We start from the raw sequence: 22,112 nt of genomic DNA, 5'->3' as shown, positions 1-22,112 counted from the left end.
ACATACTAGTAAATGGATTTCTCCTTGAACCTTTGTAGGTGATGCATGGAGTTGGACATGGTTGTCCACTAAGTCCTTTACTCTTTGGTGCTACTACTCATCCTCTTTTCTCTTTAATGAATCAATGGGCTAATCAGGGGGATATTGTGGATGTTAATTATAAAAGCAAGAAGATGATTGGTAGGGTTTTGCAGACGACCACTCATGATGCTAAAAATCAACCTTAATTAGTGTAAGTGAGAATAATCTGAATGGGACATGGTTATCCACTTAGTCCTTTACTCTTTGGTGCTACTACTCATCCTCTTTTCTCTTTAATGAATCAATGGGCTAATCAGAGGGATATTGTGGATGTTAATTATAAAAGCAAGAAGATGATTGGTAGGGTTTTGCAGACGACCACTCATGATGCTAAAAATCAACCTTAATTAGTGTAAGTGAGGATAATCTGAATCACTTGGGGTGGAATGGAAGATTCATTACCAGGGGTACCATAATAGGTGCTTAGGCATTCATGTAGGCACATGTGTCGTTGAAAAAGATAGAAATAATTGAATCATGAAAAAATTTGAGAAAGAAGTTGAATAGTTGGAATTCTTCAACTTGGATTAAAACTGTAGGTATCTAGAAATTCACATATATTCAATGGTTCGCAATCTAGTATTAGATGGGAAACAATAGCACGTAAGGAGAGTAGTATAGGAGAATTGCTTGTTTAGTTAACTTAAAGATGAAGGCCTATGTATCTTGCTCCAAAATTTGCGCTAGAAATGGTCGTTTTGATTAGCATGAATTTAGCAGCAACGATGAAAATGTCTCAAGCTGTCATTTTACTTGCTGCTTTATCGGAGGGGCGAGTGGGAAGGTGCTTAGGACCGGAGCTAAAGGTTTTCATAAAATCATACCTCGGTGCAGGGTTTTTCTCTCTCTCTCTCTCTCTCTCTCTCGCTCGTGTGGGGGCGAAGCAGCTATGGAGGAGGTATGCGAGGGCAAGGACTTCAGCTTCCCCGAGCGGGAGGAGAGGATCCTGGAGCTATGGAGCCGGCTGGATGCTTTCAAGACGCAGCTCAAGCGCTCCGAAGGCAAGCCTGAGTATGTCTTCTACGACGGGCCTCCGTTTGCCACCGGCCTCCCGCACTACGGCCACATCCTGGCTGGCACCATCAAAGACATCGTCACTCGCTTCCAAACTGCCAATGGCCACCATGTTACCCGGCGCTTCGGGTGGGACTGCCATGGCCTCCCTGTGGAATTCGAGATCGACCAGAAACTGGGCATCAAAAGCCGCAAGCAGGTGCTGTCCATGGGCATTGACAACTACAACGAAGAGTGCCGCAGCATCGTTATGCGTTACAGCAAAGAGTGGGAGAAAGTCGTCGTTCGAATGGGCCGCTGGATCGATTTCAAGGATGATTACAAGACCATGGATCCTCACTACATGGAGAGCGTCTGGTGGGTCTTCAAACAACTGTACGACAAGGGCCTTGTTTACCGAGCATTTAAGGTGGAAGACTCCTTTCGAAATGAATGTATGGGTTTATCAGATTGAATATTATTACTCGCATGTGGTTTCTCCTCATGGGGAAGAATAAAGCCGGTTAAATGATGAGTAGTCAACTTAGTTAGTCAACAAACGTCCATCTTAATTAGCTAACATTATAATGGGGTGTCACTGCTTAACCATAAGTTTGTACGACTCGGTCCTCAGTTCTCGCCTATGGGTATCCCCCTGCGGGTGACCAATGCCTTGAATCTTGGCAAAGGAGTTGCTATTGCAATGGACATTTCCAACCATAGGATCACGGTAGAGAAAGATATTATTGAGTGGGTTCATGTGATGTGTGGTAGCACTCTCCACAATCCAAATGACTGTATGGCCACAAGGTTGTGTAGGGTGGGCATTTGTGGACAACTTGCGTATGTGGACCAATATCTTAACCTTGAATGTCTCTATAGAGACGAGGTGGGCCTAAGGATTGAAGTCCATCATTGGTTCGAAAGGCCAATTTGATAACCACTAGAGTTTCGAGAAAGGTGCAGACGTGACTTTGAGATCTCCATTGCCCCTAATTATTTTGGTTGCCATTGCCTTACCTCTTCTGTGGGGGTGTTAATGTGCAATTGCAGGGTGGGGGTCTAAGAGGTGGGTTTCTTTTATTGGGGTGTGTGCCTTTTGCCTTTGAATGACCCTTGTTGTCAAAAGGTTGGCCTTTTGATACTGTTGGGGTACCTAATTTTCGTGGACACATTTTGCCATGTTGGTTTGAGTTGTGACTGGGTGTTTTCTTGTGACTCATTAGATTTCTCATCTTGATTTTGGTCTCTATCCTTTTTGCCTTCCTTTTCTTCGCCCTTTGAGAAGTGGAAATAAGGGCTCTCTCTGATGATGTGAGAGAGACTTTCTTGTGAAATTGGTCAAACAACCATGTGCATTCTGATGTGGATAACCTCTGGAGGAGCCTAGCTGGCCATGCACAAGGTGCCATAAGTTTTGAGAATCTAAGGCATGCCTCATGAGATTAGACCAAGTAGTATACTTATATTTGCTAAAACAAGTCTTGTTAGTGAAAGCTTTCATTGCAAAGATGGATGTTGAATGTGAACTTTGAGGTGTTTGTTAAGAGGGGTACAATCGGAAGATAGGAATACAAACTAGTATACCATAAGGCGTTGAAGGAGGTGACATTGGAACTCAAGGCCCTTGTTGAACTGTAGGCTAGGGCATTGGAACATAGCCAAAAGGTTGGCTAGGTAAGGACATTTTTACAGGTTGTGGTACCAATTGGGCAACACTAGTGGATGAATATACTTGGGTAGACAACCCTTGCGAATAAATTTGCAACAGTGCTTGGTTTAAGGGGATAAACCCCCACCATCGGTGTAACTCCACCACCTGGTTGTGCATAAGCATAAGGACCTAAGAGAGAAGTGCGTATGGATTGTGGTCCCTCTAATTTGGTTAATTGTGCCAAAGGCGAATGCATAGACAAGGGAAAGGGTGGGATTTCGAAGTTGGATGCTTGTGGAATTCATGTCTAAGATGTAGATGTTGAGGTAAAAAATGCATTATATGTTGATTAGCCTCTTAAACAGCCCCAAAACACGCTTAATTAGTGAAAAACCCTAAAATGGGGAGTGGTTCTAGTGTTAAGGATTGTGGTTTCCCTAATGTGGTTAATTGTGCCAAAGGTGAATGTATAGTTAAATGTGTAGTGGAAGAAAAGGGTGGGATTTTGAAGTTGGATGCTTGTGGAATTTGTGTCTAAGATGTAGGTGTTGAGCTAAAATGTATTACATGCTGTTTAGCCTCTTAAATAGCCCTAAAACATGTCCCTAAAAGGGGGAGCAGTTTGAGAGAGTTCATGTGTAAACCCTAATTTGGGAGGGTCATCCACATGTATAAATAGTTAGGTTGTATACCATTCAATCCATCCTTCCATGTAGGTTTCTCACTCTTCAGTGGAGATTTCAGCCATTAGCCTTCCTCCATATGGCAGTCCAGCCTTTGTAACCGCTGCCATATTCCCTTTGTTGCTTGAGCTCTTGGTGATTGCCCTTCAGCTATTGCTTGTTGTGTGACACCTTTTTCATTGCTGTGTTTGGCCCTAGACAGCCATTGCCAACTCTAGTCAACACTCTAGTTGTGTTTGCATTATCAGCTGTCTAGGCGATAATTTTGCTCCATCATGCGATTGCTCCACATTTGCATTTGCACCTTTTGGTTGCAGCCTTTCGTATCAATGTTTTGCAGCTTTCTCACCTTTGATACTCAGAATGGTGGTCATAGCACTTAGGACCCGTCTTTGGTGGATGTCACCCTCCGATACTCTATTGCTCTATCCTTGAGCATTTTGTACTCTTAAGACTTACATTCATTTATTGCATTGATACATTCACTTGAAAGTTCTCCTTCTCTCTTTGTTTGTGTTTGTGTTTTTGAGTCTTACGTTTTGCATTTTACTTTTAGGGTTTGAGTTTTTCGTACCACTGTTTGTGTTTTTGTTTTTCTGTCGTGGTTGTACATTGTTTGTTTTCTTAGTACAAACCCTAGTAATTTCTTCACATGGTATTATACCAGTGTGCTTGTAAAAAGCATCATGTGGATATTGTGGAGGCTTGGTTTTGTGTGAGGCACATGAATGACTCATAATTGGATCACAATGTCTCTGATACCTTCTTCTTGAGACTCCATGATGCCTTATCAAGCTTCTCCATCATTGGAGGCCTTGAGGAGGCATTATGGACTCGACGAGGAAGATGACACCTCACCTTCATCTTCACCTTCACCTTCTTTGTTTTCTTCTATTCTAGATTTTAGTCTTATAATAGAGGAGTTTGAAGAGTATTTACATGTCACGTATAGTTGAGCTTACACCCTTCTACCAGCTTTGCTACACTATTTGGACTAGTTGGTGAGGCTGGCCACCTCTCCAATCATGGAGGATATATGACATTTGGGATGATTGGCGATCCTTCATCTCAGCTAGGCCTAGTGTCAAGTTTGTACAGTGCCTTTGAGTTGCATGAATCAAAGTCCTCTCTTGTTTTTTCTTTTGGTGTGTAAGATCTAGATGATTTTTTGTATGTAAACTTCAATAGAGGGGGCTCTCGAAGCAAACATCCTTCATCGGGATTCTGGTATATCTACTTCTTTTGTTTCATATGAGCATGTAAGCCACTCTTCTCAAAGCCCTCCTATCCCTTCCTCTTCTAATTAGACTTCTCGATTTCCTCTCTTCATTCCAAAACCTCAAATTGCTACTTCCACATCTAGCATACGAGTAATTCGATCTTCCATCTTTGCTCTTGGCACTTTCTTTCTCTCCACACCATCTTCTACCTATCCTCACTTCACTATCCCTTTGCACCTTGGTACATTGTTAGGGGGAATGCCACCTTTAATATTGTGCCTTCCACATATCCACAGGTGATGGGCATGCGGCTCACTACCTCTGGACACTCACATCCCCATTCATTCTTTTCACCTTGTGATGGTTGTTGAAGGGCGTTCCCCTCACTACCTTCGAACACTCACATCCCCATTCATTGACCTTTTGGATGCAGGGATTTCCATCCTCTGCTTATGGTGCTTTGTCACACATTCCTTGGGTCACTCCTATGCACGGATTTCCTTCCTCAGCTCCACATGTCCCTATCCCTCCTCCTTGGGCTCCTCATGTGGTTACAATGGCCATGTCTAGTCAGTCCATGTCTACATTCGGATCCATTGTGCACACTTCCCGCATGCATGGTGGGTACATTGGGATTCATTTTCAAGTGTACTCCACTTTCCAAACTGTCCACCCTACATCATTACACACACTTATCCATCTCCTAGCACTACCACTCTTGTTGCAATGGTCAAGAATACCTTCACGAATAAGACTCATTTTAATGGGTTAAACTTCACTACTTGGTTGTGCTTGAATTTGAGGGACTTTGGGACCTCATCGTTGGTCTAGAGCCTATGTCGACCCCTCGATTAGCTCACCTTGATCACATTTGTGAATAGAGAGCCCACAATGCTACATCCAAAGTTGAGTTAATGCAAGGGTTGCTTCTTGAGTTCCTCTTTGAGTTATAGCATTTTTCTCTCACATCTGAGCGTTGGAGTCATCTCATTGATTGCGATGTGGCACGAGATTGCACTTATTGTATCAATCTTGACTTTGAGCTTTGGGAGTTTTGGCCAAATACCAATGGTTACTTGTTAAATTTGCAATTGCTGGCTTTCCAAAGTTAGATGACAATTAGATTATGTTCTTTTTGAATAAGTTGCTTGAAAAATACTTCCATTTCATTCGGCACATTATCTCGTTGCCCCAATTGTTGACCTTCTATGACTTGGAGTGTTAGTTTTTGCGTTATGTGAGGCTGCATGATCAAGTCCACAAAAAATCCTCCACATACTCATATTTAGAGAGGATTTTGGTTGCCTCTTTTTCGCAAGGGAAAATTGGAGGTGGCAAGAACCTACAAGATGTGAAGGCAAACCAAAACAAGGGTGACACCACTTTCTCTAATGGAACGAAAGAAACAAAACTAACGTGGCAACAACTCCCTAAGGAAAATAGATTTTGCACACAATGCTAGAGATCGAGCCATGTGAACAAGGAGTGTTGTACTTTGGCTCAGGGCTTTCCTCGAGTGCCTACACTCCTGTTGGATAGTGTGGTGGGACTATGCCTCTTGTTGCACCCCCATCTGCTCCATCTATCCCAATGGCTGTTGGACATGTGGCATGTGGACAGCCTTAGCAATCTATTTCATTTAGTACTTTTGAAGGATTAGCTGATTGGTTTGCTAGCTCCCCACATATTGCACTCTTTGCATCCATTCCTAGGTCATCCTGTGCACCTTTATTGAGGACCACTTCTTCACATCATTAGGTGTTTTATTGGTAGAGACCTGCAAGTGGATTTACACGATGGTGGCTCCATCTTTAGTTTTTTCTTCGTAGTCTTCCGTTGCACTCACTCATCCTAACACATGCACTCATCGCATTGTTCTTTTCTTTGGCTTTACTTTTTGTATTATTTTTTGGAGCATCTCAGTACTAACCTTTGTCTTGCAAATATTTTCTCTCTTGTGAAGGGTTTTGTATTTTAGTGTAGAGCTAACATGTAGGTTTGTACTCATCCTTCTTGGGCTAGAGACATGGGATGTGCACGGTTTTTTCCATGGTTTCATCTTCTTAGGAGATTTGCTATTCTTTTAGTATGGAGGCTTTCCCTCTCGAGTTGGATCGTGCAATGTCTCTCTTGATGCTATCGTGGCGGTGACTTTTACCTTGCTCTTCTAGTTGGGTTGCTTCATCATCATCTTCATCTTCATCATCCTAGTTCTTGGCACAACTCGAAGACTGATATCTGGCTCCTCTTTCTTCTTTGGCGCCAACATCTAGGGTTGAGAAGGGGGTTTCTATCCTTTCATGGTATTCTACAGGTTTCAGCACTTGTCTTCGACATCGGCCTCCCTTCCCTGTTGTACCTTCTCCTTTGCATTGCATGATTTTATCATCTTTGCAAAAGGTGCTAGAGCAAGCGAACAAATTTTCCATGAGAGACACTGTCCAAGTGGCACCTGTTGCATGAGCATTCTCACCATGTAGCATACTATGCATCTCATTGTGTAGAGGATCCCCCAAGTTGATCCTTAGCTATGTCCACTGGCAGTTCTTACACCAAATTGCCACTCCTTCATTTTCTTGCCATTGACACCCCTGAGTGGTTGGGAAAGCTTGTTTTTTGAGGTGTGTCGGATTTGACCATCCCTTTTCATTCTCTTGTATGGGCACAATTATAATCGACCGCAAACCATGTCTAATCGCATCTTTTACACCCCCTTTAAAAAAAGAAGAAGAAGGTTCCATGAAACCAGCCTTCCTTCTCGGATAGGATGGTTTAACCTGATTAAGCACTTAATTACAGCAATTAGCAAATGAACATAAACCGAAATGCTCACTTTACCTTCATAAACTTGGACAGTGGACACCCTGTTGGCCCCAAAACTGGCGCCCCTTTCGGTATTTCTTTAATTTCAATTGTTGATGGATAAATTACAAGCCGAGATTTCACCATCTCCTTGGCTGATTCAAAAGCCCCTTGTTGTTCCAATAATCAGCAAAGCATTTGGGCAAATTGCCTCTTGATTTTCACCCAGGACTTGCTCTAATGGAACCCCAACTGGTCAAATGCTGCCCCAAATTCACAATAGATGGGCTGGCATCTGAAATCCTCACAATTCCACGAATTTCTGGTGCTGATTTCAGTGAACAATACCTTTGATTGATGGCACAGGTCCCAAGGTGGCTGCTAAACCCTAATTACTGTTGTAATTTAGGGTTTACAGCAGTAAACTTTTTGCTGTCAACCAAATTTGGCTGTACTCTACTACCCATGGCTGAGAATTGCTGTAGAAAGAGAGAAAATCAATTGAGATGTATCTTCTGATTTGTAGCTCCGATGACAAATTTGATGGCACTAACAGCTTCAAAAGAGGGGGTAAAGCAGTAGCTCGGCTGGCGAGCCCTCCTCTCCTGCGGCCGCCTCTCTTGAGGCGGAAGAGAGAACCTGCTGTCCCTGGTCCTGTTGCGGCATGCGATCAGTCATTGTCGCCTCTCAGAGCCAAATCTGATCACCTCCTCTCCCTCCACCAAGCTCCGAATGGCTGCCATTCAGCTTCCACCACCTTCCAACAGCCTTCTCCCTAGTTGCATGGGAAAGTTTTGCCAAGTGGTAGCCTTTCAAATGCATTTTCGGCCATTAAATTAATTCTGAAAATTAATTTCAACCCTTTTGACCTTGCCCAAAATTAAACATGCCCATCTGAAATGAAATTGGCTAGGCCATTTGCAACTTGGAGTGGTTTCCAACCTCTGTTGACCCTTAGACTAGCATTAATTAATGCTAGTCCCTAGTGTCACCATTGACACTTAATGGCCAAACAATTGTCCTAGGGTCCAACCTGGCACCAACTAACTACCAAAACCCCGTTGGCATAACTTAACACAACTTTTGCCTTTAACACCCACTGCATCCTCAGGGTCCTTGGCCCTTTCCCATGAAATAATTGCATGTGCATCACATGTGCTAAACAACCTTGCACATTTGATTAGTAACTTAATCAAATGTTACCAGCAAGATTAAAGCATCTCAAAATTTCACATTGACAGATCTCCCCCTTGAAAACCTTGCAATCGTCCTCGATTGCACTGCATTGGGCCAAAGCAAAATTATATTGCACTGGAATTTCAATTTGGCATGACAGTCATCACAACATTGGCCACTATTGTCAAACCGTTGCTTATGCGCAAAACTTATTGAAAATTTCCAGCCAGCAAAACATAATAGAAAACTGAAAAATAGTCCAAAACTGTTGCTAGAAACCATTGGATGCATCCATAACTCATGTTTCTCAACCGTTCTAACTTCAAAACCATAGTAAAGCATATTCTTAGCATAAACCATGGCTGAAACTTTCAATGACATTCGTTTACATGCGGCTGTCCATGGAATTAGTTGTAAACCATTAAAAACCGAGCATGACCTGATCATAAATTGATCATGGACTGATATGAGAACTGATCACAAATGGCTGCAAATGTGACTCCAAACTGATCACAAGATCATGGTAAAAAAAACTGATCAGAAACTGATGCAAAACTGATCCCAAAGTGATCATAAACGGTTCTCAAACTGATAAAAAACTGAGCTGAAACTAATCAAAAATTGATCTCAAAATTGAGGCAAAAACTCATGCCAAATTGGTTCAAAAACTCATGCATAAGTATAGTCTTAGAGCCGCGGTGACAACCTCATATACATGTATCTCACAATGACTAGTACACTGAGTAGTGACCTGATGGCAGACATATTGTCAGCATAGTACCTTGGATGCATGTTGAATACATCCGAGATCCACTACATACGAGAGGTGTCCAAAACGGTGGAGTGGAAGTGCTACCTCCCCCTTGAGTATCGGGCAATACTCCGGACGCCCGCTTTGCTGAACCTGAGTAAGTCTGATCCAAAGTCGGCTCTAATTGAAAGACATCGAGATAAAGTTGCAACAACTGAGGATGGTCTGCCAAGTCACCCTCTTCCATCCATTTTGCATCCATTGGTGAATAGTTTTGAAACTTCACCAAATATCTTCTGGAAACTTTACCTCTGGCGTTCCTTTCCTTATGTGCCAAAATCTGCTTGGGTACCAAAATCTCATCTAGTTCCTCAACCTCTGGCTGAATTTCAGCAGATACATCTTCTGGCACATCACTACGAAAAGGTCTCAACAAACTGATATGAAAGGCATTGTGTATCCGCCAATGTGGAGGTAATTTCAGCCTATATGCAACATCGCTGACCTTTTCCAACACTTGAAAGGGCCCATAGTATCTCATACTTAACTTCGGATACAACTTCTCTCTTCCCTTCATCTTTTTCAGCCTTGCCTTTTTGAAACGTAGCAATACATAATTGCCCTCTGCAAACTGCAAAGCATATCTATGGTGATTAGCTACCCGCTTTTACTTGTCCTGTGACCTCTGAAGTGCATACTTTATCTTTGCATAGGCTGCATCCAAGCTTTCCACAAAGCGATCTGCCTCAAAGATCTTATCCTTAGTGTGCAAAATAGGTGGAACCTTCTTGCCACCCTCAACCACCTCAAATGGAGCCTTGCTAGTGGAACTATGCACCGTATTATTGTATGCAAACTTAACCAATGGCAAATACTCCTCCCATTGTGGCTTGTGGTCTGAAACATAGCACCTCAAAAGATCCAACATTGTGGAATTCGCTTTCTCAGACTGACCATTTGTCTACGGATGGAAGGATGATGAGAATTTCAGCGTAGTATCCATATTTTCAAACAACCCCTTCTAGAATAGACTGGTCATTCGAGGGTCTCGATCACTGATGATCGACTCAGGCATACCATGATACTTGAAAATGTGTTGCATAATCGTGACCTATGATCAGCCTTTGTCTTCTTCCTCACCGGAATGAAATGGGCTTGTTTGCTAAACGTGCAAATAATAGTCTATATCCCATCATTCCCTGTGGGTGTCCTAGGAAGCTCAAAGATAAAGTCCATAGCAATGCTCTGCCAAGGCCTATCTGGAATAGGCAAGGGCTATAACAAGCCCGGCATCTTTTGTCTATCATGCTTTACCTTCTGACATATGATGCATGCCCTTACAAACTGCTCTACATCATGCCTCAAAGTTGGCTAATAAAAGAAATGCTCCATTGCCTTGATTGTGGCATCAATAGTTGTGTGTCCTGCATATGGAGGAGCATGACTTTCAATGATCACTCTAGGCCTCAATTGCTTTGTGACACACAGTCGTCCATGCATCAATAGAAATCCATCTCTTAGCATAAAATGCTTGAGCCTTTGGCCATTGCAAAGCTGATCATAAACATTAGCAGAGTTCGAATCAGCAACATATTGCTCTTTCATGGCATCCAACTCAGTGTGATAAACCATAGTGACGGTTGAAATTTGTGGCTTACGTGATAGTGCATCAGCCACAACATTCTTTTTATCATCAATGTGTACAATTTGAAAATGAAACATAGAGAGAAAATTTGCCCATCTCATATGCTTCTCTGACAACTTTGTTTGCGTCAGAAAGTATCTTAAAGTCTGATGGTTTGTTTGCACTGTAAAATCAGCCCCCAACAAATAATGTTTCCACGTAGACAGTGCATGAATTACAACCAAGAGCTCTTTCTCATAAACCTGTAAATTCTTCTTTGCACCGTGGAGAATTTGGCTCTCATAAGCCACAGCTCGGCCATCTTGCATAAGGATAGCCCCAATGCTGTTACCACATGCATCACACTGAACCATAAATGACTTCCTTAGATCATGCAACACAAGCACAGGATCTAAAGTTATCTTTTCCTTCAACTTTTCAAATGCTGAAATTTCCACTACTGTCCATCTAAATGGCACATCTTTCTTTTGCAAAGCATGCAATGGAGATGCAATTTCAGCAAACCCGCATACATACTTCCTATAGTAAGAACATGAACCCAAGAGGCAACATAAGCACAGGATCTGAAGTCATCTTTTCCTTCAACTTTTCAAATGCTGAAATTTCCACTGTTGTCCATCTAATTGGCACATCTTTCTTTTGCAAAGCATGCAATGGAGATGCAATTTCAGCAAACCCGCGTACATACTTCCTATAGTAAGAACATAAACCCAAGAAGCTGCGGATCTCATGAATATTCTTCAAAGCTGGCCATGAACGTATTGCTTCAACCTTAGCAGGGTCCATACGAATATCATCAGCCGATATAATATGTCCCTAGAAGTGGATTTCATGCAAAAAGAATTTACTCTTCTTGTCATTGATAACGAGCCTATGCTTACGAAGCTCATTGAAAACAATGTCCAAGTGCTTTCTATGCTCTGTCTCATTCTTTGAATAGACAATCATGTCATCAAAGAGAGTACCCACAAATGCTCTATGTGGCCGAAAGATGCGACCCATCATCCGATTAAAAATGGCAGGAGCATTTGTAAGTCCAAAAGGTATGTCAAGTAATTCATATAACCCAAAAGATGTCCTAAAAGCTGTCTTAGGCACATCCTCCGGTCTAATGTGTATCTAATGATACCCACTTTTCAAATCTATACGGCTGAATATTGCTGCCCCCTGCAATCTATCCATAACATCATCGATCCGAGGGATCAGAAAGCGATTCTTTATCGTGATCTTGTTCAGAGTACGATAGTCAATGCACATACGCCATGAACCATTCTTTTTTTGCACCAAAAGCACTGGAGAACAAAAAGGAGATGAGCGGGGCTGAATCAGCCCTTTTTCTAACAGCTCATTTACCTAACTCATAATCTCCTCCTGTTGGGCTGCACTGACTCTATAGGGTGGTTTATTAGGAGGGCTACTTCCAGGGATATGTTAGAGATCATAGCCTGTTTAGGCAGCTGCACAGTCAGCAGCAGCAGTCGGACCAGCAGCTGCAGTCGGACCAGCAGCTGCAGTCGGACTGCCACGTGGCAGTCCGACTACGTGGCAGTCCGACTGCCTGCAGCCGTTTTTACCAGGCTGCGCCCTATTTCTGGCGCCCCGTTCTAGGTGGTTTTTCGCCTATTTATTGTCGACGACTTCAGCAGTCTACCCATTCTTCTCTGTCGCAGATTACAGACCGGTGCTGTGCAGATTTCTGTCTCTGTTCACAGATTTCAGACAGCAGATAGTGCAGACTGCAGCAGACTTCGAGGTGGACAGCAGGTCGCATCGTCGAGGTGGAGACACGCAGTCCAGCGCACTGCGCCCGTGTATATCTTTGTATTCAGCATTCTTTATACAGCAGATCTTCATTGTACACTGTCTCTTTCTCTCCCTTTTTCTCTCTGCGTTCTCTCTCTCTCAGTCCTACGCTTCCGCACCGCTGCACTCTGACATGGTATCAGAGCAGTGTTTGAGGGCTGACTGAGCGCAGAATCAACCTGAAGGGGAGTTTCCATCGCGACACAAATTTGCGTTTTTTGCGTTTAAGGGCAGACAGGAAGGCTGCGCCTTGGAACAAGGCTGAAACGAGTGTGGGCACAGGAAAGGAGTACAGGTGGTGGATTTGCTGCTGTTTATTGCTGTTTGACGCGGAGGAAGTTTGAGTTTTCAACCTAAAAGTGCAGGTTTTGCTTTTTCATCGCCTCCGGCGGGTGAAGAAGCTTCAGGACGCGGAAGAGCCTTAGCAGGCTAAGTTTACTCAGTCAGAGGGGGCTGCTTTTGCGTTTGAGAAGGCATTGCAGGTGAAGATGTCTACAGAGATGGACTTGGAGTTCCAGGCGATTATGGACCGGAAGGTGCCTGTCTTACCGGCTCTTCCTACAGATCAGAAGCTCGACGGCGACAACTACCGCATTTGGCGCGTTATGATGTTGGCCATCCTTGAGTCCTATGATTTGGCGGAGTTGGTCCAGGAAGATATTGACCGGCCTTCGGTAAGAGATGAGTCCAAACTCTCTTCCGATGCTCGTGCGGAGTTAGCAAGGGCCCAGTCTCATTGGGACAAACTGAATGCCAGGATTCGATCATTTCTCTTTCTATCATGCACTACAGCCGTGATCGCTCACATCGAGCACTTGACGGTGGCTCGTGAGATATGGCTGGAGCTTGATCAAATGTACAATCTGATGACCCTGATGAAGAGGGTTTCTTTGGAGGTACAGATGCGGACCTTGTCCGTCAATAAGTCTTCTTCGCTAAGGGAACACATTAACAAGCTAAGGCAGCTACAGATGCAGGTTCAGAATGCGGGGAAGCCAATTTCCTCCGAAGACATGGCGATCACACTATTGTCCCAGTTGCCGCCACGATTTGGTACATTTTACTCTGCCCTTATTGCTTTGGGGCGAGAGTCTACTCTTCGGTGGGAAGAGTTGGTTCCTATGGTCTTGGACCAAGAGGAACAGTTAAAGGGACAGAATGCTTCCAAGACGGAGGCGTTGACAGGTCAAGCCTCTTAGAAGAAGGGGGATAACAAGTCCAAGAAGGACAAGGACAAAGACTCCACATGCCATATTTGTGGAAAGACTGGCCATTGGAAGAAGGATTGCCCTGACAAAGACTCGAAGGACACCAAGAAGAAGGAAACCAAGGATTTTCTGGAGTGGTGGCTGCACCCTCATCAGCTGCATTTCTACATTTAGTTGTCATTGAGGACGCTTCACCGAATGCTTCTGATGCTGCGATGGCGGCTCCCCAATCTCGAGAGTGGATTATTGATAGTGGTGCCTCACGGCACATGACTCCTTCATCAGATGGTGTTGCCCAGCTGCGACCTTCGCGTGGGCAGGTTCTCATTGGAGACAGCTCTTTAGTTTCTATTGCAGGTCGGGGTAAGATGCAGCTTATTCCGGATGGACGAGGTGGCACCCATACCTCAGAGGTTTTGCATGTACCAGGATTAGGGTACCATCTCCTTTCAGTTCATAAGATTTGCTCCCTTGGTCTTTTGGTGGAGTTTGACAGTTCTACTGTACGAGTCCTTGATCGTGAATCGAGGAAGGTTCTATCATCTGGATATGAGGAGAACGGCATTTACAAACTGAAGTCTTCCACTGCCCTCTCTACTCTTCTTCTTACCTCACAGTCACAGTTTGAATTATGGCATGCTTGGTTTGGTCACCTGAACTATGACTATCTTCGGAGGGCGTCACGTGGACAGCTTGTTCGAGGGTTGCCGGATATAGTGGTGAGCCAGCAGCCATGTGTCTCCTGCATACGGGGGAAGCAGCATAGGGATGCCATTCCCCACACAGCTTCGCGGCGGTCTACTTCACCGATGGAGCTAGTATCTACGGATCTATGTGGCCCTATGAGGAATGAGTCCCTGCGTGGGAGCTCTACTTCATGCTGATCGTGGATGACTACAGCAGGATGACATGGGCCTACTTTTTGGCACTAAAGTCAGAAGCTTTCTCGCACTTCAAGGATTGGCTTCTCTTTGAGGAGAACCGATCAGGCCGGAAGTTGAAGACCTTGGGATCCGACAAGGGAGGTGAATTTGTGTCTAATGAAATTGCTCGGTTTTGTGCAGATAGAGGAATTCACCAGGAGTTTGCCAATACCAATACTCCTCAAGAAAATGGTATTCTAGAACGGAAGAACCGCAGTGTGATCGAGATGGCGTGCACCATGATGGAGCACCGACAGACCCCTCAGGTTCCGTGGGCCGAGGCTGTGGCTACTGCAGTCCACAGTATTCAGCATTCTTTATACAGCAGATCTTCATTGTACACTGTCTCTTTCTCTCCCTTTTTCTCTCTGCGTTCTCTCTCTCTCAGTCCTACGCTTCCGCACCGTTGCACTCTGACAGGATAAGGTCTATGCCATGATCTTCGGGTCTTTTAGGTGGTAGTTGCCCTGGAAGTGACTGAGAGAAGCAATCAACATACATTTTTAGAAATGACATGTGATCCTTCTCTAATTTAGACATATTCCCAACATTCTCATTATCATCCTTATCCTTAGCAAAAACTAAATACGTTGAAAGATGATTTTTCATTACTTTAGAAATAGCAGCTGCAGATACAACAGGGACAAATTCCCCTTTCAACTTTACATCAAGTGTGAGTGTCTTTCCCTTATGTTGAATAGTGATCTCTTTTGTATATGAATCAATCACTGCATGCATACGGTGGCACCATGGATACCAAGCAACACATCACAACCCTCAAGTGGAGCAATGTAAAACTCTTCGCTGTCCACATATCCCTGTATGTGCAACCAAAGCTTTCCAATGAGTGGTGTGACAGGTTCTGCATGACCCTTACATGCCATTCCAACTTTCCCCATGGCTCCCGTCTCATCCTCTTTGATGTCTAGACGGGCTGCCATGTCAGTAGAGATGAAGTTGGCTCGTGCACCATTATCAAAGAAGATCAATGCATGTTGATTCCTAATTTTGCCCCATGCTTTGCACAACTCAGTAGCATCATCATTGGGCTGATCACTAACAACATAGGCACCAATCCCATTGATGTTTTGGGCCTTTTACCCTTAGGATCTCCCTGATTTTCTGATTTTGCAACTTGCTGCCTATTGGGACAGTTCTTTGCAATATGACCCTCCTGTTCACAAATAAAGCATTTATTTGCAACCATCAATTCCCTACGTTGTGCCAATGTTTTCGAGCCCTTTCTTTGCTGTTTTGGCCTCTTTTCAGGCTGGTTTTTAGATATGCCCCTTTTCCCAGTCTTATATAATTTTTTATTTGACTTCTCCCCGCTCTCTTGGAAGCCCGAATCCTTTCCACGCAGCAAAGCATCGGTTGTAGCAGCAGTCGCTATGAGCTGAGACATGCTAGACGGGGTGGATTTTATGCAAAAATCCCTGATTCCTTTGGGCAGCCCACATACATATTTTTCTACTTGCTCATGAAGGGGTACGACACGATAAGAAGTGACGGGTAGCAATGCATCCCAAAATTTCTTATTGTATTGCTCTAAATTCTTACATTCCTTAGCATCAAGCTTGTTCTAAGCTGTCATGATTTGATGTCCACCTCAAAGGTACTAGTCAACCAATTCGATGCAAACATTTGCTTGAATTGTACCCATGTTGACGGTGCTCTACCTTGCATCAAGAGCGTGGACCACCACTGCAATGCATTCCCCTTCAAGAAAGTGGCTGCCTTTCAAATCTTAGAGGATTCGGTGAAGTTTCCCCCTGAATAGGCTGCATCAAATTGCTGAATGAAGGTCAAAGCTTTCAGCCTAGCTTGTGTACCACTGAAGGACTCAAACTTCACCGCTTTTCCACCCTCATCATAGTCTTTTGCTTCCCCTTTGGGAGTCAAGTTGTTACACATTGGCTGCTGCAAAAAGGGTACATTTGCTGTATTTACATAATGACCAAGCCCAAATGAACCATTTGGATGACCAGCAGTCATTCCTTAAGCCCCATAAGCATTCGGGGGTGCAGATGCATCGCCAAACATTCCATTTTGTGCCCCAAGCATCAAGCCAATGCTACCATACATAGGGTTTTGCACATTTCCAGCCATACCCGAAAACAATGGGCCTTGCACACCATGCATTGGTTGTTGTATACTATAGGGATTTGTGCCATGCATTCCCGTATGCGGCCCTTGGCTAACCATTGTACGAAAAATTGTGCTACCACCAAAGTATCCTGGCTGCACCATCATAGCATGCATGCCCAGTTGTCCAAAATCCATTAGATTGGCACTTCCATAATGGCCTTGCATTTGCATTCCTTGCACCTAGGTACCAACTGTTTAGCTTCATTGGCCTCTTTAGGAGCTTCAAGTGAAGGATTTGGCACTACCTTCGGTGCATCTTGCTGTCCCGAAGGTGTAGAAGTTGACTTCTTCTTGCCCTTGCTGTCCTTCTTCGGAGCATTCAAAAATCGGGTGAAGTGAGGATCCTTTGCCAATTCAGCAAAGAGATTTGCTGCTGTCCTCATCCGATTCTTGAACCGGTCATCAAATTCCTCTTCACTTTGCTGATCATCTATCTCATGACGGCTTGAAGGCCCTGCATCTTGCCCAATAGTAACATTTTCAGCTTGTTGTCCATCATGAGAGCCTTGTCCAAGATTAGGCATTGCATTTCCTTCATTCCCATGAGAATGTCCATACTGAAAGGCATTATCACTGCTTGATTCCATCTCACTATGTGAAGACATGTTGCTGTAATTTCTCAGCTGAGCACAAAAATCAGCACTAGCACAAAGCTTTGGCTTGCAATCAGGTGCCTCGGGCTCACCAAATCAAGAGATTGAGTGATTATCCCGGCAATGGAACCATTAAACCAGCCTTCCTTCTCGGATAGGGTGGTTTAACCTGATTACAGCAATTAGCAAATGAACATAAACTGAAATGCTCACTTTACCTTCATAAACTTGGACAGTGGACACCCTGTTGGCCCCAAAACTGGCGCCCCTTTCGGTATTTCTTTAATTTCAATTGCTGATGGATAAATTACAAGCCGAGATCTCACAATCTCCTTGGCTGATTCAAAAGCCCCTTGCTGTTCCAATAATCAACAAAGCATTCGGGCAAATTGCCCCTTGATTTTCATCGAGGACTTGCTCTAATGGAACCCCAACTGGTCAAATGCTACCCCAAATTCACAATAGATGGGCTGGCATCTGAAATCCTCACAATTCCACGAATTTCTGGTGCTGATTTTAGTGTACAATACTTTTGACTGATGGCACGGGTCCCAAGGTGATTGCTAAACCCTAATTACTGCTGTAATTTAGGGTTTACAGCAGTAAACTCTCTGCTGTCGACCAAATTTGGCTGTACTTTGCTACCCATGGCTGAGAATTGCTGAGAATACTTGAGCATAGACTGGAGGAGATGAGAGAATGCTGTAGAAAGAGAGAAAATCAGCTGAAATGTATCTTCTGATTTGCAGCTCTGATGACAAATTTGATGGCACCAATAGCTTCAAAAGAGGGGGTAAAATAGTAGCTCGGCTGGCGAGCCCTCCTCTCCTGCGGCCGCCTCTCTTGAGACGGAAGAGAAAACCTACTGTCCCCTGTCCTATTGCAGCACGCGATCAGTTGTCGCCTCTCAGAGCCAAATCTGATCACCTCCTCTTCCTCTACCAAGCTCCGAATGGCTGCCATTCAGCTTCCACCACCTTCCAACAGCCTTCTCCCTAGTTGCATGGGAAAGTTTTGCCAAGTGGTAGCCTTTCAAATGCATTTTCGGGCATTAAATTAATTCTGAAAATTAATTTCAGTCCTTTTGACCTTGCCCAAAATTAAACATGCCCATTTGAAATGAAATTGGCTAGGCCATTTGCAACTTGGAGTGGTTCCCAACTTCTGTTGACCCTTAGACTAGCATTAATTAATTAATTAATGCTAGTCCCTAGTGTCACCACTGACACTTAATGGCCAAACAATTGTCCTAGGGTCCAACGTGGCACCAACTGACCACCCAAACCCCGTTGGCATAACTTAACACAACTTTTGCCTTTAACACCCACTGCATCCTCGGGGTCCTTGGCCCTTTCCCATGAAATAACTGCCATGTGCATCACATGTGCTAAACAACCTTGCACATTTGATTAGTAACTTAATCAAATGTTCCTAGCAAGATTAAAGCATCTCAAAATTTCACGTCCCCGTGACATTCAATGTGGTTCCATCTGCTTTTGTAGGGTTTGGTAGACCATTGGGCAGCTTACAAGCACCCTTAGTCTGATGCCCTGGCCTCTTTGGAGTGACTAATTGGCTTCCCTTGTGGTAAGATAACCATTACCTCTGTAGTCTTGAACCACCATGTGGAGGAAAGCTAATGGCTGAAATCTGCACTAAAGTGTTAGAAACTTGCATGGAAAGATAGATTGAATGGTAGGCGACTTGTCCATTTATAGATATGGATAGACGTTCCCAAATTAATGTTTACATAAAAACTCTCTCAAACTGCTTCTTGTTTTAGGGTTTTTCATTAATTAAGCATTTTTGGGGCTGTTCAAGAGACTAATCAGCATGTAATGCATTTTTTAGCTCAACACCCCCTCTCAAGCCCAAAACAAGGCTAGAAGGGAAGGCCAACCTAGGTTTAGCCCGAGGCGTCCCATCTCAAAGCAATCAGGGCATCGAACAAAGGTTGCAAGGTGTCTCCCGAGTGGTTGTTGTGTTTGGTCCCAAACAACCATTTCTAGCTCCAATCGACGCTCCTCTAGCTGCGTTTGACCTCTTCAAGCATCTCTAACATCTCCAAACACAGTGAAAACTTGTGTTTGCATCATTAACCTACCAAGTGACAGTTTCACTTCATGAGGGGATTGCTCTACACTTGTGTTTGCACCCTTTGGCTACTGCTTGTCACCATCCATTGACTCTATTGCTTGCATTTGGTTCCTCAGTAGCCTTTGGTATTAGTGTTTTGCAGTTTTCTCACTTGCGACATTTTGACTAGTGGTCACAACACTTTGGATCCATCTTTGGTGGATGTCACACTCTGACACTCTACTGCTTTGCCCTTGAGCATTCTATATACTCTTACATTCATTTACTGCATTGATTCATTCACTTCAGAGTTCTCTATCTCTTTCTGTTTGTGTTTGTGTTTTTGCGTTGAGTTTTGAGTTTTGCATTTTGTATTAGGGTTTGAGTTTTTCATTTCGCTGTCTGTGTCTTTGTGTTTCTGTCATGGTCATACACTCTCAGTTTCCTTAGTGGAAGCCTTGGTAGTTTCTTTGTAGTAGGTGTAATGGTTGGAGTGTTTGTATGCAAAGAGAAACCAATAGAAACTTCCCTTAGTGACTTTTCCAACTGTATGAGAGGTATTACCAGATGGTTTTCTTCTTGGGCCACCCCTATTCATATTAACATACTGGTGTGGGTCAAGGTATGATGTATACTTGTACCCATATCTTGCATGTCAATTGAAGTAAAAGCAAGACTAGCAAATAAAACCTCTTTACCTTTCATCGGTTCAAATTGATTTGGATTGAATAATGGTAAATATTCAGCATCGGTGTGTCCTGCCCAAGCTGAGGGTTCCGGATCCCCATTAGCTCCATACCTTGATTGTGGTGCACCTCCTTGGAGTGTAAGAAACAATCATCTAAATGATATGACAAAGTGGAAGTAGTATGGTCTTGGTGTCCAATTGGAGGTAGTCTCCAATCTATCATTCAGTTGAACACGCTACATTGTGAATTTCATTATCTATCATGCTTTCTGTCTCTCTATGTCTGTTTTAAGTATTCATTTTCATAGCTTAGCTCTACATTTGAGATGACCAATCTTGATGTCCTTCCATATTCTGTGGGATTGGAGGTTGTGCAACATGCAGTGGGTTTTTTTGTCTACCAATAGAGGTAGGCCCTCTAGTTAATTGATTAATTTTTCCCACATGGTGCGGGGATGGTGGCTACATAAGTGGATTTGCGTATTACATAGACTAAGGACTCCGATGTTTCTTCACAAGCATAACTATTGTTAGGTGGATGGAAAATTGTAACAATTCATATAGCCACTTGATCTCTCCTAGCTTATCTCTATATGAAGCCAATGTTTCAATTCATCTAAGCAATCTAATTGGAATACTTGTACGCACGCTTTGGGGTATAAAAATGGTACTTACTCTTATGACTTGCATTTCATTCATGGACTAACCCTACATGGATATTTGAATTTTGACTAGCATGGAGACTTGGATATGTGGTATTCTTTGGCAGTTGTATGTTCTCTTTGGGCTCAGCTCCCGTTCCTTGGCCAAGCTGGAAACAAGAGACTGTTGCTGCATCTTTAGCCAAGAATTTAGACTAGACATTGTACGATGGTACTATGGAGTCATCTACTTATGGAGTTTGATGGTGGAGTTGCAATTTCCATGTGAGGCTCCAATTGCCAAACCTATTTTTATAACAAAATCAAACACATCATCTACTTACGGAGTTGATAGGGTGTTGAGCCACTAAACTTATCATGCATTAATGCCTAATTTTGCTCACTATAGTAGCTCCAAAAATATTTACTCACTAGGACAAATGCCAAAATTCCCCTATGAAAGGTCATCCAGGCATCTTGTCCTATCCCTCATATTCCCTAATTCTTGAGAAAAGGACATTATTTAATTAAACTTCACATAGGATTTTTAATTAGAAGAAGTTTTGATTCTGGCCCCTAGTTCTAGGCATGGTGACCATTGATTGCATTGGCAATGAAAGATTTGACTCCAGGCATGCAATGAACATGTGTATGGGCTATGTGGTACAAGGTTAGGGCAAAAGGTATATTGTAAAATGTGAAACTTCCATTAAATTTGAAGTTTGGACCTAAGAATTAAATTATGTTCAAGTTTCGCATAGTGAGCAACTATTAATAAATGTCAAGCAGCCCCTCTTGTGATTTAATGGGATTCTAGAGAGAAAAATTAATTCAGGAAGGCATGTATTGCCATTTGCAGCTTTCTCGTCCCTCTTGACAGCTTAATTTCTTGGCTCTATTATTCAGTTTGCTGCTGTTTTTCTCAATTACAGCCATGGAGAGTGCAAGTGTAGCATGTGTGGGAACTAGGCAGTAGGCAATCTCCTCTCAGCATGGGAATCAGCACTGCAGCTTCGTAACTCCATAA

The 22,112-nt window shown here is 43.4% G+C and overlaps 1 protein-coding gene across 1 annotated transcript in view; it reads left to right on the top strand.

Annotated features, from left to right (window-relative positions):
- Window positions 1–835: 835 nt before the first annotated feature.
- Window positions 836–22,112, top strand: part of LOC148025341 (tRNA synthetase class I (I, L, M and V) family protein) — a 133,337-nt gene continuing 112,060 nt past the window's right edge. Inside the window, exon 1 of the mRNA XM_087692378.1 lies at window positions 836–1,504. Coding sequence (XP_087548504.1) covers window positions 971–1,504 — 534 coding nt within the window. The 5' untranslated portion in view covers window positions 836–970. The remainder of the gene's footprint in view (window positions 1,505–22,112) is intronic.

The sequence above is a fragment of the Lygodium microphyllum genome, chromosome 14, assembly GCF_053477565.2.
Source record: "Lygodium microphyllum isolate KBCC chromosome 14, Lygodium_microphyllum_v1.1.10, whole genome shotgun sequence".
In the NCBI taxonomy this organism is placed as follows: domain Eukaryota; kingdom Viridiplantae; phylum Streptophyta; class Polypodiopsida; order Schizaeales; family Lygodiaceae; genus Lygodium; species Lygodium microphyllum.
Note: the sequence above shows the minus strand (reverse complement) of the source record. Positions and strands in the feature narration are given on the sequence as shown.